The sequence below is a fragment of the Bidens hawaiensis genome, unplaced genomic scaffold (genome assembly GCF_021521415.1).
Source record: "Bidens hawaiensis isolate Kalapana, Puna unplaced genomic scaffold, B.hawaiensis_p1.1 tig00050624_1, whole genome shotgun sequence".
In the NCBI taxonomy this organism is placed as follows: Eukaryota; Viridiplantae; Streptophyta; class Magnoliopsida; order Asterales; family Asteraceae; genus Bidens; species Bidens hawaiensis.
The window spans coordinates 4,815-31,476 of NW_027499072.1; the positions used below are offsets into that span (position 1 = coordinate 4,815).

At 35.3% G+C, this 26,662-nt stretch overlaps 2 protein-coding genes across 4 annotated transcripts in view; both read right to left on the reverse strand.

Annotated features, from left to right (window-relative positions):
* Window positions 1-1,641: 1,641 nt before the first annotated feature.
* LOC143598649 (protein DETOXIFICATION 24-like) overlaps window positions 1,642-26,662 on the reverse strand; it is a 32,415-nt gene continuing 7,394 nt past the window's right edge. Inside the window, exons 1-9 of one of the 3 annotated variants that reach the window (XM_077076812.1) lie at window positions 8,527-8,621; window positions 4,218-4,464; window positions 3,588-4,129; window positions 3,437-3,523; window positions 3,292-3,348; window positions 2,940-3,178; window positions 2,084-2,202; window positions 1,912-1,998; window positions 1,642-1,822 (exon numbers count right to left, since the gene is read on the reverse strand). In XM_077076812.1, the coding sequence (XP_076932927.1) occupies window positions 1,748-1,822; window positions 1,912-1,998; window positions 2,084-2,202; window positions 2,940-3,178; window positions 3,292-3,348; window positions 3,437-3,523; window positions 3,588-4,129; window positions 4,218-4,463 (1,452 nt within the window). In that variant the 5' untranslated portion in view covers window position 4,464; window positions 8,527-8,621 and the 3' untranslated portion in view covers window positions 1,642-1,747. Of the gene's footprint in view, window positions 1,823-1,911; window positions 1,999-2,083; window positions 2,203-2,939; window positions 3,179-3,291; window positions 3,349-3,436; window positions 3,524-3,587; window positions 4,130-4,217; window positions 4,480-8,526; window positions 8,622-26,662 lie in introns of those variants that run through there. The other 2 variants (XM_077076813.1, XM_077076814.1) reach the window with 2 other exon arrangements.
* Window positions 12,965-26,039, reverse strand: LOC143598647 (protein DETOXIFICATION 24-like). Its single transcript, XM_077076811.1, has 7 exons — window positions 25,305-26,039; window positions 24,753-24,839; window positions 24,620-24,676; window positions 24,261-24,499; window positions 13,327-13,445; window positions 13,150-13,236; window positions 12,965-13,048 (listed from the first exon to the last, which is right to left on the reverse strand). Exons 1-7 carry the CDS (start codon window positions 25,844-25,846, stop codon window positions 12,965-12,967), a joined length of 1,215 nt encoding a protein of 404 aa, XP_076932926.1. The 5' UTR covers window positions 25,847-26,039.

Here is a 26,662-nt window from a genome sequence, read left to right on the forward strand (position 1 = left end):
TTGCCGCGAAACATGGCTGGTTAACCACTAGTTAGATATATATTAGAAAACCATAAAGAAATCTTTAATTTTAATGTTTAATGGAAAACCGTTTTACCGGTCTATTAACTTAAATGAGTAGTAAATTTTAAAACACTAACCACCTGCCCGGGGTTTTCTTCTTCCTCCTTGTACCCCCAATCATTTTCCACGACCCACAAAATACCATCACTTTGACGACCTTGAATCAGCACATAAACCTGCTTTAAGCCAGGTTCATTTATATATTTACTTTTTATAGGAAACTATTACATACATGAAACTCAAAAGCAAATCATAATTTTTTTTTGAAAGGTGACCTTCAGAAAAACAGTCAAGACGAACTTCTCCAAGAGAGAGAAGAACCGCCCAAAAACAAGAGAAAAAATTACATCACAGAAAAATTAAAATTACACCAATTTCGTCAATCAACCGATCCCTCTTTATGTCTACTCATATACCAAAGAAATCCCAGGGATTTGATGTCCACAACAATCTGGGCCACACTCGTAGGTTTCCCATTAAAAACTTTATGCATTTATGTCCAACAAAACATTCATGTGCATTATATATGCACCATGCAGTTAAATTTAAGATAAATCCGGATTTATGAAACATATTTTTATATACACTTAATTTTATTAAAATTTCTCTTATGTATTTATAAAAATCACATTATGATAATATAATATGCTACATGTGTATGTATTGCTACATCTCATTATCTGAATTTATAAGTGTGATTGTGGTACAGAATTGGTTGCCAAGAAGGGTAATGAGTGCATGGAGAATAGCTGGAATATTGCATGGCTTAGAAGGATGGAATGTGAATGAATGTGGGAATGAGATGTTCAATGTTGACAAAATTTGGCAAGCAAGTCTTAAACATGGCTTTACTCCTCTACCCAAATCACTCAACTAAAACCATCTATCACCACTCATTTGAGGCTATCCATATTTTTATGCAACTTAATTTTATCTTATTAAACATATAACACTGTTAATGATATGTAATCGAGAACTAAACCGGTTCTCTTCAAACTTTTATAATGTGTACGTACGTCATGTGTTTTTGTGTGTATGTGAAGTTTGTATAATCACATTATAGTGGAAATTTGGTGTGTTTTCCGTCTAAATTTTTTCATATTTAATTTGCAGAAAAATTTCATATATGTTGCATTTAACAATATTATTGCCAAAAACGAGTAACTTTACAGTAACATTTAAAAAACTGGGGTTAACATTAAGGGGTTTTTTATTTCGAATTGAAAAACTACCAATTTTTCTTCTCTTCGTTCAAGTCATTACACGGAAAATCATTTCTTACCGTTTATTTCTTACATTTGGAACCGAAAACACTACATAAATGATAAATCACATTATATAAGGAAAACACTATACATAATAACTTGGGCAATAAATGCAAGGTAAGGTTCATACACAAAAACGTGGAGCGCTACACACGACAACAAAAAAAGGAGTATCACCGTTGGACATACGGTGGCAGTCAATGTCCGTTGGTAATCACCGATTATTTCACTGCAATCTGTTAAGGATGATGTGTCACTATTATAGATATCGAATTAAAACAAAATCCATGATATTTAAAAAGCAAAACAGTTGATAGTCTAAAATCAATACATCCTGAATAATCGAAGTACCTAATCCGGTATTCATAACATTACTTCAAAATAAATGATCTCAAACTCCAAGCGTTTCTAAGTTATGACTAACTAGAAATTTGCTCAGCGTTTTCATCGGTTTTCACATAAAACCTCATGAGACGTTCTGAAGCCTTCTTCACCTATGGTTGGTAAAACAGGAATGACGGTTTATACTTTATACGAAATATCAAAAAATCATGACACATATGGAAATGTATTGTAAATTTACCTCATCATCCCAGTTTGTTCTCCAAATCATATATGTGAGGGTAATAGTTTGAGCTACAACACCGCCTATCATTCCAATCCATATACCCTATAGAGTAAATCGAAATTATCATAGATGATCATGCACAAGAAAGAAGCATTTTGGGTTTTAAACGTTAAGTTTTAATATGTACCTTAACTTGAAGTGGCGTTAAATATCCGAGCAAAACTCCCAATGGAATACCAATCAAGTAAAAGCAAACGAGGTTAACAATTGCTACAGTTGTCTGCATACCAGCTCCAATTGCCACCCCTTGTCACAATATATTGTTTTTCTCAGTTGGTTATTAGCAGTAAATAAACTTTCCAAATGAAAGAAATAAGATCTGAACTATTTTACTCATAGCTTTTCTATTTAACAAATTACAAACAATATGATCATAAATTTGGACAATATTATTGATAAATATCTGTTTACTGTATTAACTTAGGTTTATGTGATTCTTGTGTTGAAGTTGACTACATGTGTATTCTACAATTCACTTGACTTTTATTGGTTGGTTATTGATCAGTTATTGACCAATGGTTGTAGTTATTGCCTTATTGGTTATGTAAAGACACTTACCTTAAACATGGTGGGTTGTTGTCAAGGGGTAAATATCATAAACATGATGAACATATTATGAAAACTTTCCAAAATTTGTATGCTACTAGTACGTGTGGGTAGGGGCGTAAATGAGTCAAGGTGAGCCCAAGCTTGACTATGCTCGAGCTAGTCTCATTTAACTTACAAGTGCTCGAGGTTGAGTTCAGCTCATTTAGAGCTGTATTTTTATGGTTTGTATATAATAAACATTCTTATATAAATATTAATATTATATTCAAAAGGCTCATTTATCAAACAAGCTTATTTTTAGGCTCAAATTCGTTTAAGCTTAGCTTGTTTCGAGCTTTTACCGAGCGGATCTCGAGTAGCTTACGAGCACATTGACTCGTTTACACATCTGCACATGGGTGAACTAAGTATATATTATGTATGGAAGGAGTTACCAGAGAGTACAGGATAAATGCCATTTAACAGAACCGAAAAAGAGAGAAGCAAAGAAAGATCTGATACTGCATATGCAACTCTGTCATCATCCGTAAACAAGTATGCAATAAATTCCCGGAATACCAAACAGAGAACAAAGAAGAACACGCCTATTGTGGCCGAAATTCCCATCACCACTTTGATAGAAAACTTCACAGCTTTTGAGTTTCCTCGCCCTACCTCATTTGCCACCCGGACACTTTATACATGTTAAAGTTGCAGTTTAACACGTATCAGTCGAATATACAAAAATAATTCATAAACATTTTTCTATGTATGCTTATGCATCACAAATAAATGTTGATTACTTACCATGCAGCACTTAAGAAACCAAGGCTTATCATGAACTCCCACGAGTTAATGTTCAAGCTGTAAATGAGTTTCGAAAAATAAGTTTAAGTGTCTTAATCCCAAGATGACCTATAATGGAGAAATAAGACCGAGTACGCGTTGGTACCTAATGGAGAAGGCAGATATTGCCACCTCGGCATTTGGCATGTATCCAGCAAGTAAAACTAGAATAGCATAGTACCATAGCTCCAAGCTACACATCGATAATAAGTCAAAAGAACGGCGGTATGAATAGTAAGTTTCTCACAAAAACTTACCAAAGCATGACACCAGAAGATATTGAGAGCTTGACAACAGGCAACAGATCCTTAAACGCAGCAACTGTGAATCCTTTCCAACTATCTGGACACCACCCTCCTAAAACGTATATGAATTCTCCAAAAACAACAGCCCACGATGATATCCCGAGTGCAAGCATTGCACCCGATACCCCCCAATTGAACTTATACACGAAAAGTAGTGACAAAAGTATATGGAAGACTAACTGAATAGCCGAAAGCCATGCAACAATGAAGTTCTTTAACTGTGCTTGTAGGTACATTTGTATAGTGAGGCTAAAAACATAGTTATAGACATAAGGGATGAACCATAAAGATATGAATCCACCACTTTCCGCTATCGATGCTTCCTCACCAAAGAGTTTAAAGATTTGGGTACCAAAGATTAATAGCGGGAGCAAAATGGTCACGGTAACCAAGTCAACGATCCATGACCGTTGCAAGTGAATGCCCATCATGTGGTGTTGGCCGGCTCCAAATGATTGCCCGCAAAGGGTTTCGGTTGCACTTGACATTCCCAACTGTTAATACATTCAAATAATAAGAAAGTGGTCAATATATAACCATATAAGTTGACTCTTTTAACATGAAAGTCTATGGTCAACTTACAAGTGTTCCGTTGATAAAACGGACAGTAAGTGTTTGAACAAGTGCGTAGCCCGCGAGATCTGCGCTGCTGACATGGCCAATAAATGATTGGGTGATAACAATAGTTCCGAATGAGGAAACTCTTGCTATGATGCCTGGCAATGCGACCCTCCAAATCTTTTTCGATTCGTCCCATACCCTTTGTTGTAAGGCACCCTCTTGTTCTTCTTCGTGTCGAAGAAGCTTTGTCTCCACCCCATTATCCATCCTGAAAATTCGGAAACTATTTTAAGTGTTTTACTAAAATAAGTCAAAATAAACTGAAGAATAACAATTTTTTAAAATATAAATTATGTGTGCAAGACTAAATAAAAACTTAAAAAATGCAACTAGTCATCTAGGCTGGAAGATTGTTTTATGGAACAGGACATATCAATGCACCCTTTTTTTATACTCAAAATCGTTTTGTGAAATACAATACAATTGCACGTTATATGTCTAATTTTGGAAGCATGAATTGTGCGTGCAGTTCCAAAGTGTAACCCAACCAACTTTTAGGACACAAAAGGCGTTCCATGATTTTATGATAGTTACCCAACTAGGAATATCCCATCTAGATGAGAAAATAAACCGGTTAACTAAACCGAACCGAAAATGAATATGTTTAAATACCAATTATGTAGAAACCGATTGAAAGCGTAGGTTCGAAACCTCTTTGTAATTTTCTCCACCAAAACTAGTTCCAAACCGGTTAACCGAACCGAAGCCGATGGAAAGCTGGTCATGAATGTTGGTAATTTCCATCTTATTAGACCTGTCACGTGTGGTGACCGGGTTGGACCTGTTATACCTATTGGGCCTATAGAATTCACTGATGATGTAATGAGTTTATGGGGTTACAATTGAGCTTTATCTTTGGTAATTACTTATTGGTCAAGTTAGGGTCTCCCTATAAATACATAGTCATGTTAGGGTTATTGTATGAGTGAGAGGGAATATTGTATTCAAGTTTTGTGCTAGTTTCTTGATTATAATAATATGTGAGTTTACCCTAAATATTGTGGCTCGTTTGTGTTTTCGTTATCAATTCGTTCTTGAATGAAACCGGTATCAACCCAAATCGAAACCGATTACAAAACGATTTTGACTTTTGTTGACCAAACCGAACCAGTTTCAACCCAAACCGGTTTTAGTTTTAAACCGGTTTCAACCCAAACCTAGATTCCCATTAATAATAATAATAATGATAATAATAATAATAATAATAATACCATAATTATTATGGCAATATGGTAAAGTTAAAATACAAAGGGAGACAAAAATGAGAAGCGTGAGAATGATTTGTGACCACACAAAAATCTCCTCAAAAATAAATTCAAAAAAATAATAAAAAAATCATAATTCAAAATATAATAAAAAAAGAAAAAAATTAAAAAATTAAAATGTTTCCGCCATCATTCCCGTTTGAAAAAAAAATTACGAAAAAAATAAAAAAAATAGACGAAAAGACACAATGCCGAGATGAAAGACACAATGCCGAAAATGAACAAAAGACACAATTATAACTAAAAAAGACAAAATATATCGCAAAATATAACACAATGGCGAACAAAATATAACACAACGTTGAGTAATATAACACAATATAAAGAAAAAAAGACACAATGTCAAGAAAAAAAGGCACAATCAATGACGAAAATAAACACAAAATATAATGATAAACAAAAAGACACAACGACTTTTTTCACTTACCATTGTGTTTTTTTTTAATGAGAAGGAGAAAGACGGTGGAAACCTTTTTTTGTTTATACTTTTTTCGTTTTTTATTAAATTTTGAGTTATGATTTATTTATTTTTTTTTAAATTTTTTAGGGGTTTTTTATGTGGCTAAAAATCATTCTCATTTTTGCTTTTCTTTGTAGAATAACTTGACCCTATGGCAATAATAATATTGCTGCCGAGGAACTGAGGGCCCTCTCGAGCACATGATAGGTAATTGAGAGATAGAGCTAGCCTATTCGTTATGGGGAATCAATGCTCCGGGCTGAATAAAGCTTACCAACGAAACCTGGCTTTCTCCGGCGTATATTAGCTTAGTTGCGCTTAATAGGCCGATTTGCCTTCCTCTCTGCCGGCCTCCTTACCTTACCCCACTACACTCTCACTCCAAGCTACACCTGCTGAGCAAGATGCATTGCGATATCCTCTTCTGTGGACGCACCTATGACCCGGTAGTAGTAATAATAATTTACTAAAATTAGTTTTCCTGCGGGTCCCACACTCCCACATCAAACTAGGTCTTGCCCCGACCCGTCATTCATTGCTCCCCTAAGGCTATGCGTAGTGGAGGGACTACAAATTGGGACGTTTTGCGCCGTGTGGCGCCCAGTCAGCAAGGGGTGAGAATTTGTTTTTGGGGTGTAATGGTGTAGGGGCTACAAATAGTAATATAATAATATATATATAAAATAATAATATATAATATATATATATATATATAACACTCACATATCCATACATGCCGGCCCCACCACCTGAAATTCGCCCCTTCTTCCAGGCGACGAGAAGAACTCGCCCCCGCCCCTTTTCGCCCAAAAATCGCCGGGGGGGCGGTGTTCGCGCCCCTTCGCTCCCAAAATCGCCGAAATTGTAGCCCCATTACCAGTGGCGGACCTAGAAAACTTTTTCATGGGGGGCAAAAACTTTTAGGGGTTGTTTGGCCATCGTTGCATAATAATTGCTTTTCGTCCGGTTTAGGTCGAGTCGGAGCAACGTATTATTATTCGGGAGTTTTCCATTATGTTACTCATAATTCCTACTTTAAATCAAATTTAATCATTCAAATCTTACTAATTTAACATGTTGCTCATTAAAATCATGTTATCACATGTTTGCAAGTTACCATTAATCGATGAGAGAAACCAACTTCTCTAATATAAATATAGACGAGTTAAGCGATACATATATTAAATTTACTTTAGTACATTAAATATTTTTTTGACAATATCACAAAATACGAAAATCAAAATCACAAAGAAAATAAACTTAAAAATAAGAAATTCAAATCAACAGAAAACCTTCTTTTTTTATTATTATTAAATAAATAATTTACATTTAGTAAGTTGAAGTTTTGCCTTAAAAAAATGTTTTAATCATTTGACACAAAAAAAGCATGTGTCACTTAAAACTTTTGCTTTGGATCACATTTTACAAAAACACCCTTCATTTAAAAGTTTAAATGATATATCATCTTCTCCAAAATAGTTCCAAATATCCGTTCCTCGCACCAGGTCGGAAAAACAACTCGGATTTTCAAAAGATTATTGAAAAGGAGGTCATCTTCTAGTTTTGAAAGTTCAACTTATAAGGGACGACCGGAATATTTGAAGGGACGTTCGAGATTTCCGCACATATATAGCACTAATTAGTGAAAATTTAAGGTGGGCGGTCCCCCCTTAAGGTACCAATAGGTCCGCCCCTGCCCATTACATATGGCCTAATGGACTTTAGTGACCAACGTTTATGCAGATCAAAAGGCCCATCTATAGTGGATGGGTTAAAAAGTTAAAAACACACCTTTTTTTTTCATGACATGTCTATGTACATTGAAACAAAGGCATTTTCTAGTTTTTATACATTTGTGATTAAAGTTCATTGAAATAATAAATATTATTTAAATTAAATAAACCAAAAAAAACTAGGAAGAGTTGTAATTGGTCCTTTGACCAAGCCGTGTTCTTCAAATGTTGTCATTACAAAAACATGCAGCCTCTAACTTACCGAAAACGCACTTGCTTAGTGTTTGGGCGCTTTGAACAAAAAAGGGGCTTCATGGCAGCCCCGCTACGGACTCGCAGATTCAGAGCATATTTGGAATTTAGTTTGAAAAATGTTTATTGGCTTTTTCAAAAAATCTATTTTAAGAAGCCAGATTTGAAGTTTTTAAAAAATTGTTTTTTAACCATTTCAAAAAAGAATATTTTTTTGATTTGACATTTGACAAACACATTCTTTTTTAAAACACCAATAAGTTAATAAGCATTTTTTAAACTTAATCTCAACCCAACAACCACGCATCACCATCCACTTAACACATGTTACAAACAATTGCTACAAATAAATGTTACAACAAAGACTAAAAAATCGGAACTCACTCAGTGACCGTAAAATCGTAAGCAGGAAATTCAAAGTTCAAAAACATATCATTTTCAACGTCATTTAGTCATTGGATTTTACATATAACATTAGTCGTTCTAAAAAACATAATAATTCTCATTTTCAAATATGATAACTTGGATTAAAGTTATAAAAAAAATGGTGAAGAACTTACAACAAATTCTGAAAATGAAGCCACAAATGGAGCAGAAGCACAGATAGTGTAGGAGTTGGTGTGGCCTGTGCACTCTATTTGGAACCTATTGTGGTTTTCTTAATAAATAATAAGTACCAAAAGAGAAGTTAGTAGGTCTGTACGATGCATCTACTTAGTATAGTGTTTGGTGAATCTTACGGACACCAGTTGACCACGAATTATTGGTGGGGTCAAGGAAAATAAGTTTCGGAAGTATTTTAGACGGCAGAATATTTTATTAGTTTTCGTAAGAGTAAATTAACCGCTTTCCTTTTCAAAAGTTTGTTAGTTTCGAACGAGTAAAATATGGTTTTTATCATGTGTTTATTTAAATACGTGGTTTTAGTCTAATAGTTTTAAATTTGTAATTTTCGTTCTTTGTGCTTCATTTCACTTGCAATTAAACCCGACTCACTAACTCCGTTAAGTCTGATCGTTAAACTCATCAGTATGCTCTCACGTGAGGTGTAGTTTTGTCCATTTTTCTTCCCAAATGAACCTCAATCCTGATTCGCAAGCCCTTTCACATGAGGGGATGAGGCGTATTGGGGGGGGGGGGGACAAAACCACCCCTCACGTGAATGGCGTGCTGATGAATTTAACGACCATACTTAACGGGTTAGTGAAGTCGGGTTTAATTGCAAGTTAAATGAAACCACATTGACATATATTGCAAATTTGAAACTATTGAATTAAAACCGTTAATTTGAACAAAGCACAGATTGAAAACCTCACTTTACTCGTTTTGAATTTATAGATCAAAGCATTTGCAATTATATAAATAAATATGATTTTTTTTTCAATAGTGGCCGGCCGGAAGATATTTGCATTTACTAATTTCTTTTTTGGACGTGAACATTGAACAAGATAATAGTCACTCTCTAAACATGTGAAACTTTAGTTAACCCACTGAAGTGTATAATGCACATTATGTTTTAACTTTTAATTGGGAGATAAAGGTTCATAAAAAAGTTGGAAGATATTCATCGGCAATGGTTATTCACACAACCTTTTTTGATATTCATACACCATTTTAACACACATCTTATCTTTTATGTACACCCTATAAAGGGTGTATGAATAATACATCCCTATTCATCCGAAAACAACAAAGCGGTTTTAGGGGAAAAAAACAAAACAGAAAAAAAGGATGTTGGGAGGTGTGTTTTTATCCTTATTCGAACATCCCAAAATGGTGTGTTACATTGATATGTTAAAATGTTTGATTTTGTTGCTTGATTGTTGGGTGGCCCAGTAGTTTTAATGGGTTTGAGGGAGAGGTGCACAGTCTAACTGGTTAACCGGTTTCTAACTGTTTCACTAACTGAAAATAACCACTGGTTAGTAACCGGTTTATATTATTGATTTCGAAACCGGTTATTAACCGGTTAATCGGTTTTTTATTTTATTTTATTAAAAGCCGGTTTTTATCCTGTTAGTAACCGCACTGGTTAACTGATTTTTTATTTTATTTCATCAAAACCGGTTAATACCTGACTTGATTATCCAGTCAAACCAGTTATTTCTCGCCAAATTATTAACTGATTATCGGTTATCTGGAATGTTCACCTCACCTCTAGTTTGAGGCCTCGGGCCTCCCAAACTAAATGGTCTCCATACTTTTGAAAAAACTTTATATATATTTGGGCTTATCATGCTCATATTTTGGTCTTGGGCCTGCAATATCAAGTCAATAAGTACACAGAGCTCTAGAATACAAAAATTTGAACTGTAGCTGGAATTATGGAGCAGGAACTGGAATTACGACGAAGAAAAAGAATGGAGGATTAATCGACCGATGTAATTTGGTTTGTGTTAAATGTTAATTATTTAATCGGTTGCCTCCCTTTGCTTTATTCAATTAGGAGTTTTATTAGTATATTCAACATTCCACAATCGGCAATTTTTATTTTTCTTTTAATTTTTATGCTTCCATTTGGCCTTCTTCATTCTTTAATCAATTCAGTCGGGAGTTGGGTTTCATTGGTATAATATAAACCTATATCATTAGTGCCTTAAGGTATTGAAAATTTTGTTTTAGCCCATTTAAATCTTCACGCTAGAAATAATATATATCTTACCGATAAGTTTAAATAAATGATATATCAGTCGTATATAACTATATAAAAACATTATTGTGCGCTTAACTATGATACTTATGAACTAAGAATTTCTATTCTTTGGCAGAAGATGATAAGAGAAAATGAACGGACAATGTTTTATACACATGGGAGATGAAGTTGATCCATATTAAACGTTCAACTTCTTCTTGATACAGTTTGATTAAGTGAATGCGTATAATTATAGAAATATTTGGTGTATTTGAAGATACAATGATAACATCAACACATATATATATTATAACTAGCTTTTGAACCCGTGTATTACACGGAATTTGTCAAATGATAAAAATCATAAAGTCGTTATTTCAATTGTGATTCTCAAAATATTTATGAATTAATTTAAAGTACGAAGTAAATTATGAATTATTATTTTTTCAGTTCACGATTTGTGAAATGTACTTTTCCATATTTCACCATGTGTACTACATGATCGAAAATTTGAACTTAATGTAATATCTCGTGTAACAATATTTAAAAGATAATAATTAATGTGTATAAACAATAATCTAGATCATAATGTCATTAAACAATATAAATGCAAACCTAAATATATATTTTCTACAGTGCTGAAAAACAACCACCAACCCAATAATTGATTGTATTTAGCATCAATTGTTTTTAAAGGTGATTATAAATGTGAAAGTTACAAATGTTTTAAACAATGAAGAGTTAAGTGTCATTGTTTGTTTATTTTTTTTGTTAGCAAAAGTGAATTGGTTCGTTTATTTTTGCTAAAAAATTGGCTCAGTTCATTTATTTTTGTCAAAAAAAAAGTGGTTCGGTTTGTTTGCATTTTCAAGTAGTTCAATTCGTTTATTTTTGTTACAAAAGTAGTTCAGTAAGTTTTTTTTGTTTGTTAAAAGTGGTTCGGTTCGTTTCTTTTTGTTAAAAAAAGTGATTCGGTTTGTGTTTTTATTAAAGTAGTTTGGCTCAGTTGTTTTTGACAAAATGGTTAAGTAAATGAGAGAAACAACTATTTTATCCCTAATGGAAAAGACAAAAATGTTAACAAAAAGTAATAAAATATCATGATTTCGGAAACGTTATGTGTTTATTTGCATGAAATTTAATAGGGGTACTAAAGTTGCATAGTTGGTCAAACCCCGGGTATGAAAAGACACTTAACTCAATGATGAATAAAATCCACACTATGTTATAACCCATTGACAAAATGATTTTGACCCATGACCCATGGATATCTAGAATGAATGAGATGAGAGATTAGAAATTAGAAGAAATGTAGGGTTGACACCTAAGATTCAATATTTTCTTTTATTAGTATTGTAAGATTATGGTTGCAAAAGTTGCTAGTGCCAAGTAGGTCAACTAGGGAGTTGAAAATACCTGGTCTAGGCGGGGATTACTCGTTGAGTAGTCAATGCCTAGATTTTTGCAATCATGATCGTTATAATTGTCAAATCTAATACAGCTCTTTTAATAGAACATGTATTGGCAGGTTACATCACATTTGTGCATTTAATATGAGAGAATCATTAAATCGATTACCACTCTCAATCTGACTATTTCAACCCATTTATAGGAGTGAACTTTATATAATATACTTCTTGATGCTTTAATATGATTCTTCATACATTTACAATGTCGTAAACTTATTTTCATCTTGATCAATTATGTATACGCTTATCTCTTAAAGAGTTGTCACATAAATTGTATCATTTAACACATCAATTGTAAAAGTCATTAGCATTGTTTCAAACTATTTTTACGAGGAGGTCTAGTATTAATTTTCAACTCATTAACATATATATGCAACAAACATAACGTATTCATATCTTAATCTGTATACGACAATATTCACAGTGCTCTGGACAACTTACTACAAAGGATTTTAACAGCTTAAATACTTCATGGAGATTAATGTAAATTTTAATATCAAGTGAATTAACCATAACATTTATAACTGGCTTTTCAATTCTCCTTTTGATAATTTGACTTTTATATGAATTATATGTGTTGGTCCTTATGCTTAAGAATTAAGATATCCAACTGATAGACATTAATATTTTAAGTGACTAACATGATAATATTGGTGATAAAAGGATAAAATAGCGGGCTCATTCTGATAAGTCTCTTTAATTAGTAGGAAAACCTCAAGGAGAAATTGCTAACACCTTCAAGGAACGAGACTGTCACCGGGAAAAAACATTATGGTGTCATCTTCAATGTCAAACACACAACAGACTGAAACACATCCTTATTCTTTTAATTTAGGACTTGTGCAATTGATAACACATGAAGAATCATTCTACGAAACAAATTCTTGATCGTCTTTCCTAGTTAGGACAAATTGAATATTGCTCAGAATTTTCATTTGACTTCACGTAAAATCGCAAGAGACGTTCTGAAGCCTTGTTAACCTGTGGTTGGCAAAGCCAGAATGCCAGTTTGTATGCAAATATCAGAAAATCATAAAAGGAAATCTAAATTAGTTCAGAAATAGAATTGATTGAGAATTTACCTCATCATCCCAATTTGTTCTCCACATCATATATATGAGCGTGAGACTTTGAGCTAGAACACCGACTATCATTCCAATCCATATACCCTATCAAGTAAATCAAATGTGTCATGGTCCATAGATAATCTTTCACTTAAATTAAAATGGTTTCCAAATGTTAACTTGTCATATATGTACCTTAACTTGAAGAGATGTTAAATATCCGAGCATAACTCCCAATGGAATGCCGATCAAGTAAAAGCTAACGAGGTTAATGATTGCAACAACTGTCTGCATGCCTGCTCCAATTGCTATCCCTGGTGAAAAAATATGTTTTACCAAATGGTGATTAATAACACTTAAACCTCTAAAAATAAAAAAACAACAAGCTACATGTTCAAAGCTGATGTAGTCATGAGAACATTAAACTGATAGCTTTTACATGCTAACATTATGAAAACAACTTGGGTTATTTTATTGATAAATGTGGACTATTTTGGCTTTAAGGTTTGTATGATTGCTAGTTTAAAGGTCACTACCGTGGATTTTGACTTTTATTGGTGGATTTTTGACTTATAGTTGACGAATTGTAGTAGTATTGTTTATATCAACAAGGTGAACTTAAAATGGGTTGCTCGCTTAGTCAAGTGGCAAGTGACATTCTATGTTTATTTGTTTTTTTTATATATTGTAGACTGTGAAGGAAAAGAACTTAAAAGTATGCAATTAAGTTAAGCATGAGATAAAGAAATGCTAACAATTAAAAACTCAATCCACGCTTTAAAGCCTGACAACTAGATTCAACCTATTGAAGTGGGTAGTACATGGAGGTATTTGGTTTTCATGGTTGCTATGAAAGGTTTTTGTAAAGAAACAACCAAATACCTTAATAATTTCTGGTTTGGAGTTGGTGTGTCATGTTACGCAGAGGCCATATTACACAGCGCCAACAGGGTATGTAGTACAATGTGTTGGGTCAATTGTTGTTTGACCTAAGTGTAAGGCCCAACCCAAGAATTAGGTTTTATTATATTTGGTAATGTCTTGGCTAACAAGTTATGTTAGTCTATATAAACCGAGTTATGGTTAGACATTAGACAGGGTGAACAAGATGTAACCGAGTTAGGGTTCATCAAGAGTTAAACCGAGTTAGGGTTTGAGAGTTGTAATAAGTTTTTAGATTTATATTTTCTGATTAATATAAACGAGAGTTAGTCGTTTAGTTTGTGTGTTTGATTATCGATACGGGACTTGAATTGGTATCAAAGCCAGGTTACGCTCTTGGAGTTTATTGATTAAAGTTGTTATCGACGTGGGAGGTTTGATCAAGTTGGATCAAAACTGTAAAATTATTTGATCGAAGGAGCGAAGGAAATAAGAGCCGGTCGAGTACGGGGTTGATCGGAATTCTCAGCAACTTGCGAAAAGTTGGTGTTCAAAATTAACATTAACAATTGTTGGATTAAAAAAAAGACGTTGAAAATAGCCGCCGGCTTTGAATCGGAATTGAAGGGGTTTCTTTAAATTGTTTTTTGGTTCTATCCAAAGTCAACAGAAGCTTGTTTTGGTTCTAACGAGGAGGTAAAGAAAACTTAACACATGTTGGTTTATTTATTAGTCTTTTTTATTTCATTGGTTACCAAGTTTGGGCTTATTATTGAGAAGATTTTAATCGGGTTGAATAAGTGGGCTCAACTCAAGGAGTTATTTTTTACACGGGTTAAACTAGTAAGGTTTTAACCAAGGTTTGATTTATTTTACGAGCAAGCGGTTTGGTTCTAAAAATTTGTTCAGGACTGAGTTGTTTGTATTTGTTCCGACAAAGTGGAGCAAGGGTGTTCGACACCGTCAATGGCAGGTGACAAAGAAGATCCGATAATCCAACCCAAAGCGAGTGGGGGGATATCGTTGCAGGTTCCAAAGCTGAATGGAACTAATTACATCACATGGGCGATTGTGGTGGAAGCGATCTTAGATGATCAAGAGTTATGGGAAGTTGTTCAACCGAATGAGGGTGCGGTTATTAATGCGAAGAAGAATAAAACGGCAAGTGCGTTTTTGTTTCAAGTAATAGAAGGTGATATTCTTCTTCAAATTTCTCAATACAAGAATGCCCGGGATATATGGACGGCTTTGAAAGCACGGTATATTGGGACCGAGCGAGTTCAAAAGGCTCGACTACTAACGTTGAAAAGTGAATTTGAGAAACTCAAGATGGCGGAAAACGAGACTGTTGAGGAGTTTGCAGGAAAATTAACAGGTATGGTTTCAAAGGCAACAAGTCTAGGTCATGTGTTCGAGCAAGATGTCTTGGTGAAGAAGTTACTGGATGCGGTTCCAGATAAGTACTTTCAACTTGTAGCCTCAATCGAGCAAAGTGTTAATCTTGATAGTTTGATGTTTGAAGATGCTGTTGGAAGACTTAAGGCGTTTGAGGAACGTCTACGGGGCAGAGAACGCGCTTCAAATTCACAACGTCAGTTACTTTTCAATCGGTTGGAAAGTATTCACAAAGGGAAGTCGTATGATCAGTCCGGTAGCCGAGGTAAGGGTTGGCCGAGTTCACAGGGGCGTGGAAGAGGCCAGGAAACCGGAGGTCAAGACCGAGAGGATGGCGATCAAGATGGTTGTGAGAACCGAGATGGTCAACATCGTGGGTCAAGGTATACGGGTCAAAGAAGAACGAAGGATCGTCAATGGAGAAGGAAAGATATGTCACAGGTTCAGTGTTACCATTGTGATGAGTTTGGTCACTTTGCGTCTACGTGTCCGGAACGTATGAAGAAAAATGAAGAATCTAATTTGAACAAAATTGATGATTTTGATCCAAGTTTATTTATGATTAAAGGTGATTAGAAATCGGTTTTTCTGAATGAAGATGGTGTGATTCCAAAGCGTTTCGAAACTGAACCGATGGAGAAAGTTGTTTGGTATCTCGAAAATGGAGCATCGAATCACATGACGGGTAATAAAGAGTATTTTTATGAGTTGAATGAAAAAGTCACGAGAACGGTGAAGTATGGAGATGAATCTTGTATTGATATTCGGGGAAAAGGGTCTGTCTTAATTGAAGGAAAAACGGGGGAGCACATTTGTTAAACGATGTCTACTACATCCCGAGCCTACAGTGCAATATCATAAGTCTTGGTCAAGCAACAAAAGGTGGATGCGAGATTCACATGAAACATGATTTGCTAACAATTAAAGATGATATAGGTAAGCTTTTAATGAAGGTGACAAGGACCAAGAATCGATTATACAAGATTAGTCTCAAGATAACAAGTACCTGTAAACGAGCTATCAGTGGAATGAAGAATTTTGCAGGTAGGGATCTTCAAAGTATTGGACTGAAAGAAGACGAGCCGGTTACGAGTCAGATTCCAATCAAAGATCCAAGTTCCAAAATTCAAAGTCCAAAGAAGAGTGTTTTGGAAGTTAAAAGCGCGGTCAAGAAAGAGATTCAAACCCAAGGAAGGCGTGTAATGATCAAACGAAGCAAGTGTGTATTCTAGCCAAGTGGAGCCGAAAGAACATTGCAAGAGATCATGAAAAGCCTCGGGAGAATCAAGAGAATGTTGACAAACTTGAAGTTGAAGACCCGCCAATTTCGAGTAGGAAATTAGGAGGTGAGTCGGGTGACTCGGGTACAACAATTGTGTGGGTGATTGTTGGGCCAATTGTTGTTTGGCCCAAGTGTAAGGCCCAACCCAAGAATTAGGTTTTATTATATTTGGTAATGTCTTGGCTAACAAGTTAGGTTAGTCTATATAAACCGAGTTATGGTTAGACATTAGACAGGGTGAACAAGATGTAACCGAGTTAGGGTTCATCAAGAGTCAAACCGAGTTAGGGTTTGAGAGTTGTAATAAGTTTTTAGAGTTATATTTTCTGATTAATATAAACAAGAGTTAGTCGTTTAGTTTGTGTGTTTGATTATCGATCCGGGACTTGGCAATGGGTTTTTCTAATATGCTTAATATGGTGGTCATAGATCAACTTTACTTCGTGTAACATCCCGAAACTTTTGGGCCAATTTTGTCAATCCACGAAAGATGATGGATAAACATATAAAAATTTGATTTCTGAACCCATCGCGTTACGCTACGGGAAACACTTGGAAGTAAACTGAGAAATGCGCAGTGTCGCACAACGCGGTGACCCTATCCATTGAACCATCGCAATAAGCGACGTCCGCGACAAGCAATCAGAGACACGTGTCGAACCATATGTCAACACGTAGCATAATGATACAGGCCGCGTGGCAACACGTTGTAACTCTCTAATATACAGAGGCGTCGTGCTACACAATGGCCCGATGTTCAGCCTGTCGTGATTCGTGAGGAATCTCATAATTTGCCTATAAAAAGGGGAGCCAGGCATTTGCAACTTCACAATCCCAATCACACTTTTAAACACACACTTTAAATCAAGAAACGTGCCCGAGTTCTGAAGTCCCGAAGTTCAAACAGTTTAATCCCCAGTACGCAACGTAGAGCAGAAGTGTTGCCAAATCAACCTTAGGCATTAGACTCCAATCACTCTTGATAAGGTAGGAGTTCTGCTTAAGTAATTTTATTATATGGCTTGGACCCTAGTCGTGGGTATAGCCTAAATCTTGATCAAATGTAAGTATAACATAGCTTTTCATATACAAAGATTATAGTTAAAATAATGTTTCTTTATGACTAAGAATGTGACAATCGTCAATTTCAGGTTAACTCCGTTAACTCAACTCCGTCAATTCAAACTTAAAGATCACTGAATCTATAACGCACCTCATTACATTTAAACTAGGGTTTAAATGACACTTAACACTTACTACATGTGTAGTCTTTCGGGAATTGCACCGAAACGCAAACGAGTTGACGCAAACGATTGGTGAATAAACGAAAAACGTCAAAACAATAATTATGTGATAATTATGTGTTAGACTTATGTGTTATGTGATAACATTGTTATAAACGTTAACTCAATGTGCTAGAACTAGTTAATTAAGCTAGAAAAGTAACATTTGGAAGTTGAGGGACTAAAGTGTAACATGTTATTATTATTAATAACAATAAACCCTAACTCTCTCTTCTCCCTTTCACTCTACCCGACGGCAGCCCTCCCCCTCCCCTCTCTCGCGATCGGCAGCCTCACACACACACATATACACAAGATCTTTCAAGTTTGAACGAAGATTAAGGTGCTAGGAAGGTATAAACAACTATCCAATACATTCTTCTTGCTAAAATTTCGATTTTAATGGGTTAGTTATAAACCCTAGGTCTGATTTTTATATGTGATGGTGTTCATGTGTCTTGTTTTGATTGAAAGATGTATTGATTGTTGAATTGATAGCTAGTATTGGTGCTATTGCATGTTAATTGTTGTGTCTTTGAGTTTGAGATCAAATAAAACCCTAACCATGTGTGTATGGTGTAATTGATATGCATGGATAGTGGTTATAGTGTCTAGAATGTTATATGAATGATTTGTGGTCCATAGATAGTTAATATGTTGAGTTTGGATGCAAACAGTTTCTGGACAGATTGTGTTGTTGATGTTCAATTGACTGTAACGGGGTGTAAATGTGAAAATTGGTTTGAGATAATTGATACTACAGTAAACTAGGTTGAGTCTAGTTTCTAAAGAATGTAAATTTGCAATTTTTGGACGTGTAAAAGTTAACCTTTATGATTTTACAAAAACGTTGTGCAAATCTGAGTTGTTAGACCTGCTGTTAGGTTGTTTTGTAAATGTTATATCTCATGAACTACGAGACCAATTGGGTTGGTTCCACTTCTGAAAGTTGACTTGTTGAGTTAGGAACCTAACCCAAGTGGTCTTGCAATTATTGGATTTTTCGTTTAACGGTAATTTCAAATAACATTCTGTTGCGCATGAATTTGACTGTTATGAGCTTGCTGTAATGTTTTGATCATTATGAGAAATCTATGTGGAATAAACATAAAATAAAATATTTTCTGGAAACCTAACACATGCATGCTTTTGTGATGATTTTTGGTAAATTAATTGAGATGCTATGATTGGTGGAATAGTACAATCTTTCAAGTAGAATTTCTGTCTCGGTGAAACTAGCTGCTGAATTTTGTGAAAATACATGAAACATGATAATTGCTAGTTAATTGTTATGATTTGACCAAATTGCCCCTGTGGGGAATACTTGCTAAATAGTTGTCGCGTTTTGACCAAATTGCCCTTGCGGGGAATAATTTCTAGTTAATTGTTATGTGTGACCAAATTGCCCTTACGGGGAGTAATTGCTAGTGATGTACATTATGAATACATGACACGTAAATAATTGCTCACACATGTAACGTATCACAAATACACTTGTTAAAGTCACACACGATTCACAAACGAAACACGAAACATGTTGTGTGCATAGGTATTATGTGTCGAGTCTAGAGACTCGATAATAGTTCCGACACTTAGAAAATCTCCTTGTTGTTTTAGAACGCTAGAGAGAGTTTTTCTGTGACGCGCATCTTGGTGAATTATTTTGGGAATACTTCGCAAACAGTGAGTTCACTTACCCCTTTTAAACTGTTTTCAAACGCTTTTCACTTGGGGGAGATAACATACTCCGAAAACGCATTTAAGATTTTGTTAATATAGATTATATATCACTTGTAAAGACTAAGTGGCAAACACAATAACTAAAGTCCTTCATTCACATCGAACCGTTTAATATTGGATAATAGCGAGTCATTGTTGAGTAGTACTACCGGGTTTGACAAACCCCACCCAACGCTAAACTCGACTGGAGGTCGAGTGGGTGTAATCTTGGCAAAACACATACCATGGTCGGGATAGACCTGGTGGCAAGGCAAATGATAAACAGTCAGCTTCGGTGTCGAACACTTAGTAATACTTGTTTTTATAGGCTAGCTACCTAAAGATATATAATTGATTTAACACTATCTGGTAACGCAAAACGCTGAACGCAAAACGCTTAACGCAAAACGCTTAACGCAAACGCTAAACGCTTTATTTTATATAAACTTGTGAACTCACCAACCCCGTGTTGACACTTTTAGTATGTTATTCTCAGGTAGCCGAGGCGGGCGCGCGGTATAGGATCATGCATTGTTTGAAACGCTTTTGTTTATGCAACCTGATTTTAAACTGTTATTATGGGGTTTTGAGTCGTCCTGCGTGACGCAAATTTTATCTCTTGGTTTTTACGCTTCCGCACTTAATTTCATTTAAACGTTTTTATGGTTTGATTATAACTAATGATTCCGATCCTGTTAGTTCACACCCTCTGACGGTAAAACTCCGTTAGTGGATTTTGAGGGTGTGACAAAGAAACATAAGTTTTACATACAATACAATGGGTATATTTAAATTGACGTTTCTTCTTGAAGAAGAAACATACAATGGACGTTTCTTTATAAAGAAGAAATGTAGTAGATAATTGATAAATAAGCAGAAAAACTACGGGTCTAAATATTAAATCAAAGCAAATAATTTATCAAGGTTAACGTTATGCAATAAGGACTAAATTCTGAAGCTAGATCATCGATGTAGTTATTTACAAAAGTATTCTCATACTATTGGTTTAAGCTAACGCACAAGCATAAACAAATATTGCGCTAAGCAACAGAAACACAGGTGAATATGTCTAATCTCTTTACAAGTAAACTCTTTAAACAAGTCATTTATAAAAAAGTTTGTATAGGATTACAGATCCTTAAAACTTTATCGGCTGGCATCCAAGCTATTTATATGTGTGTCTGGATCCATACGTATGTGGGCAGAGGGTAGGCATACCCCACCACGCTTAGCATCATTTCCCCGTCTCGTTGAGCCTGTATATAGGGCTGTGTGGGCTAAACTATGTGCATATAATTAGTACTCCGGTCTACAGGGCCACTGATTGTTTGGAGTATGAACTAAAGGTTTACATAAAAATGTTTTAGCATCAACGTGCTCACGAGCATGTGTTGCTAGCGTATTTTGTAAATTGTTTTAAAGGTATAACGATGTTGACAATTAGATGATGTGATGGCTCATATTTCTTGGTTTATGTTAAAGATGTGAATTATGGTTTTATAAGATAACATTTTGTAAAAGTCTATCGAGTATTTAACTCCCAACATTTTGAATATAATAATATTTTAATGAAAAGACTTCTGTTTTGCAACCAAAACTTTGATATATTTACAAAACAAGTATCAATGTTAGTCACACGCTTAGGACCATGAGTTGGGTGTGACACTTCGTGAGGTTAGGATGAGGTGCCCTTTTATTTCCTTGTGGGTAAAATTCTTATACAAGCGACAATTATTGGGGTGAAGCCTTTTGGGGAAGTCTCGTGAAAGTTTACTCCATGTTGGCATTGGGAGACAATTAATGGGGTGAAGCTTTTTGGAGGATTGTTAGCAAAGACACCATGTTTATTAATTAGCTAGAAAAGAAAAGAGCTACTGATTCGGATGATTTGATCGATGCGTCTTTTCCCAAAACTTGGTGACCCAAAGAGTGCGCTACTCTTTCTTCAATCATGAAGGATTTTTGGCAAACATTTATTTGGCTTGAGGGCATGCCAACTTGTACACATGATAGAGGTAGTTTTGTTCTTTGACAAAGGATTGTGCGGTGCGATTGACTATATTGTAGTTTGTGGAGGTCCTTTCTTTGGAGACCTATAATGGCCACTTGTTTTTTACCTATTAAGAATGAGGTTTAGGGTTATATTCGGCAGTAGAGACTTCGTCGTATGCCTTTGTGGCCTTGAGGGCCCAATCATGGGTATTTCAGGACCATATCTTTCGATACAGTGGCATATCATGTGGTATGGATTTTGATTATTTTTGTCCTTTGGCTTGTCTTCGTGATATGATTTTAAACTTTGACTAATGGTTTTACTAACAAGGGGACTGCCCCTCCTAGAGCACAACATGCATTGGCGAGTGCTCTTTTTAGTAAACTTGTCCAGACATATTAGAAACATACTTTGACATGATATGTAGACAAAAAGCCATTTTTGAGTGTCTATGATCTCCACACGCCCATGATTTTCTTCTTGCTATCCCCATAGATGGGTTAGACCAATCTGACACTTCTGTCGTACGAATCTTAATTATTGCCTCATGATTCCTCTATTTCCAATTGATAAGATATGTCTTGTTTGTTGTAAGCCATTTTTGGACTCCTTTGAGGAGTACACAATATTGTAGAGGGTCCCAGGGTTAAAGTACCAACACATTTTGGTTAGGGATGTGCTCTTGAACATATTCAGGCACGTCGGGTGTCTTTTAAAGAAGAAGCAACTGTGAATTTTTGACCGACCCGCTAGATGGAAGGTCGATTCTTAGACCAGCTAACATTTTGATATTTGGATGGATAAGGGAAACACACATGTGTAGTCTCCTCTTGCAGGCTTGGGACGTAGTAGTGTTTTCAACGGTGGATCAGATTACATTAAAACTGCTTCATGGAAAATGTCTAAACATGAGAAAATATATCTTGATAACCAACACGGGTTCGATTTGATACTTTTTATTTTCTAGAACTTGATGCTGTAGAGCTATTTAGTCGTGTCCAATGGATTATTAATAGTAATGTTATGACCCTAAGTTCTATATATGTTGTTTTAAATAACTTAATTTTGCTATCGACAAAGGGCTAGTGATGCATCTTGTCACCCATTTTTCTTTTATATATCTATAAACACTACTTCTTAATGATATATATAAAACTTATTAAGTCCTGAATTTGTGAAGTGAAACAACAAATAGAAGAACATGAAATAATTAGTAATATGTAGTATTCGATATATGGACTTGGGCTAGGGAGTTGAAGTAATTGGTTAAAGTAGGCTGGGCCACCTTATGGTAAAGAGGGAATTTAAAATGCCTTAAATCGGGGTTTGAGAAATCCACTAGGACCACTACCATGGCTTTTGTGTAAATGGGGCGTTGCCCAACTTGTGCATGGGGTGAAGGCATTTCCCACATTTTTCACATTTTTAATCTTTGTATTTATACAAGAGAGCCAATAACATCATTTTTTAACCATGGGCTTCAAACCACTAACCATAAAATTGAAAAAGAAAATCCTATGTCAACGTTGCGGGCATTTTCATAAACCACTATGGGTGCCCTTATGAGTTGGCAGTTCCCATATCGTGTGGTGCGCATGCAAATCGATGGAGGTCACAAAGTTGTTAGCTATAAGCGAGAAGGGTATCTCTCTCCGAAGACTTAAATCGAAGTATTATGCTAGTGACAAAGATGAGTTTTTTTTTTTTTTTTTTTTTAATTTATGGTTGAGTAGTTCGTTTTTGTGATCAAGACCGGGGTTAATTAGGGTCGGTATTTGTGTTTAAGTTTAACGCACAATATTTGTGCTCTACAATTGGGTTCGTTTGTTTTTTGACATTATTTTACTAAGTCAATCTACATTATACAATTTTTAAAAATAAGGATAGTTTTGGGAATTTACAAAACCTATACCCTAAGTTGGTGATTAATCAATATAGATTACGTATCAAAATACTTATATTGCACATTGAGTTAATAAGTTGTAATTATACTTATTTGAATGATAACTTGGTTTAAGCATCTAGTTGGATGATGGCAATCATATTCATGTAATTTGTATTCGTTTTGGTGTGATTAATTCTTGTGCATGTTGATTCGATTTAACAACATGCCACCCGCTAGTTAGTTTACTTACGAGGATCAACAATTGGTGTATAAGTACAAGTACATGGATTGTGTTTTGGGTTAGCGGTAGGATCAAGATAAACTATTCTTTGTAGCCAATTAAACATTGTTATAACGGTTAAGTATTACAAATAGGTAAACAAAGCCGATACAGGAAGTGATTACGGAGTACTTGTTTTCATCTATATAACCTTTAAGCTCTCTCGTGTTTTTGTGTGTTACTTCCTTCTTAATTTCATCACAATTTGCTTGGTTTAGTTTAAAGTTTAAACAAACCTCGATCAGTCAAATCTTTGAATCTGCTTTTTCTTAATCAAATAAAAACATATAATACTAACAAAATGTTACTCGTAGATAATATACTACTAATCGTAGCTATCTAGATTCTTTAGGTTTTTAATGACTTAACGGTAGTTATCGATGAATCATAGAAACATGGCAAGGAGTTACCTGAGAGTACAGGATAAATGCCATTCAACAGGACTGAAAAAGATAGAAGCAACGAAAGATCCGATGCTGCATCTGCAACTCTTTCATCATTTGTAAACAAGTATGCAATACGTTTCTGGAACACCAAACAGAGAACAAAGAAGAACACGCCTATCATGGCCGAAGTCCCCACCACCGTTTTTATAGAAAACTTTACTGCTTCCGCTTTTCCTCGTCCTAACTCGTTCGCCACCCGGACACTTTATACATTTTCAAGTTTCAATATATATATGGAAAACATCAGTAGCACACTATTGGTTTGGCTATGTTTTTTCTTATCAACTGGCATAATTTTTTCAAAGAAAGTTCTGATAACATACCATCCAGCACCTAAGAAACCAAGGCATATCGTGAACTCCCACGCGTAAATGTTTAGGCTGTAAAAGAGTCACAAATATGAGTTTGTTCATTCTAAAATGACCCGTAAAGGAGATATAAGAGCATTGTTGATACCTAATGGAGAAGGCAGATATTGCGACCTCAGCATTTTCCATGTATCCAGCAAGTAAAACCAGAATACAATAGTACCACATCTCCAGGCTACACATAATGATGGTTAAGTAGACTACGTTCTACATTCGAAACCAAAAGAATGGTTCCTCATAGTCGTTGATACGAAAAATGTGTGTTAACACAAGGATTTATCATCTAGTTAACTAGATATATGTTATTTCTTGTTATTACTTTATCTTTATATCTAGTTCTTAGATTCAAAGGCTATTAAACAGATATTCAGATTTTTCACATGTATACAATAAGTTGTTTTTTTCTTTATTTATTTATTTATTGTAAACTACTGATAGCCACATTAGACTCTTGTAAATTCGTTGCAATTAAATGATTTGAAGTGCTTTTGGGAAGAATGTTTTCATATCAATTTAGAATTGGAAAATTCAAGTTTGACTTTGATTTATTAGGTAGCACATAGATTTAAAAGCGTCACAAATATACTAACAAAGCTAAGTCATAAAAATTTTTAGTCCTTAGCTGTAGTCACAAACTTACCAAAGCATCACACCAGAGGATATTGAGAGCTTGACAACAGGCACGAGATCCTTAAAAGCAGCAATTGTGAATCCTTTCCAAGTATTTGGACACCATCCTCCAAAAACGTATATGAACTCCCCAATAACAAGAGCCCACGATGATATCACGAGTGCAAGCATCGCACCCGATACCCCCAAATTCAACTTATAAACGAATAGCAGTGAGACAAGTATATGAATGACGAATTGAAAAGCCGCAATCCATGCAATAATCATGTTCTTTAGTTGTGCTTGTAGATACATTTGTATAGTCAGGCTAAAAACATAGCTATAAACATACGGGATGAACCATAAAGATATGTATCCACCACTGTTTGCTATCGATTCTTCCTGACCCACGAGTTTGTAGATTTGGCTACCAAAGATCAAGACCGGGAGAAAAATTGTAACGGTAGTCAAGTCAACGATCCATGATCGTTGCAAGTGAATGCCCATCATGTAGTGTTGGCCGGCTCCAAATGATTGTCCGCAAAGGGTTTCTGTTGCACTAGACATTCCCATCTATTGATCCATTTGAAAGATAAGAAAAAAATGGTCAATATGTTACAAGTTGACCTTTTAGACTCAACCGAAAAATATTAACTTCATTGTTAACTAGCGTTTTACGCGACGCGTTGCGTCGAGGTAGGTCGGTAAAACCCAGACAATGGTAAAACCTAAGCGTTATCGGTCGCAAGTGTTGAGGCGGTAAGCCGATGCGATTTTGGTCGGTTTCAGTTACTTGTGTTATTGTACCGGAACTAAAACCAAAATAAAAACAAAGGGTAATAAAATTTGAGGTGCAACAATGGGGTGACATCTGCCGATAAAACTCGGCCGTTTGTAAAACCCGGCCATTGTCTATTGTGAAGGTAAATATTCTTCATAATTCTATTCACCAAATACATGGAGTACATATGGAGAGAGATCCACAATTACAGGAGACAATAAAGGAAAATTATATGGAAAATATAACAACCTTGACTATGTGTTTTATCTAGAATATTCTACTTGTTTAAACTAAGTGGCGGGAATTGATATTGTTGCATACGCCCCCGGAAGATGGAGGTTCCATCGGAAACACCAATCTTGGACCGCAACTTTAAAAAAGGAGCTCTAGACAAAGGTTTGGTAAGAGCATCGGCTAGTTGATCTATTGAATTGATGTGATGAACTCGTAGGGTGCCGGCTGCAACCTTTTCACGAATGAAATGATAATCTAAAGCCACATGTTTCATGCGCGAGTGATACACGGGATTATCACACAAGTAAGTCGCTCCGGTGTTGTCACAATAGAGTCTAGGTGACACATTCACGGGAAGACCAAGTTCATTGAGG

Excerpts from the sequence above, each read along its gene's own strand:
- LOC143598647 (XM_077076811.1), bottom strand. The coding sequence starts at position 25,846 with ATGGGAATGTCTAGTGCAACAGAAACCCTTTGCGGACAATCATTTGGA. Across the intron at positions 24,840-25,304 it reads TCCTCTGGTGTGATGCTTTG|CCTGGAGATGTGGTACTATT; the intron begins GTAAGTTTGTGA and ends CATTATGTGTAG. Across the intron at positions 24,500-24,619 it reads GGTTTCTTAGGTGCTGGATG|TGTCCGGGTGGCGAACGAGT; the intron begins GTATGTTATCAG and ends AAATGTATAAAG.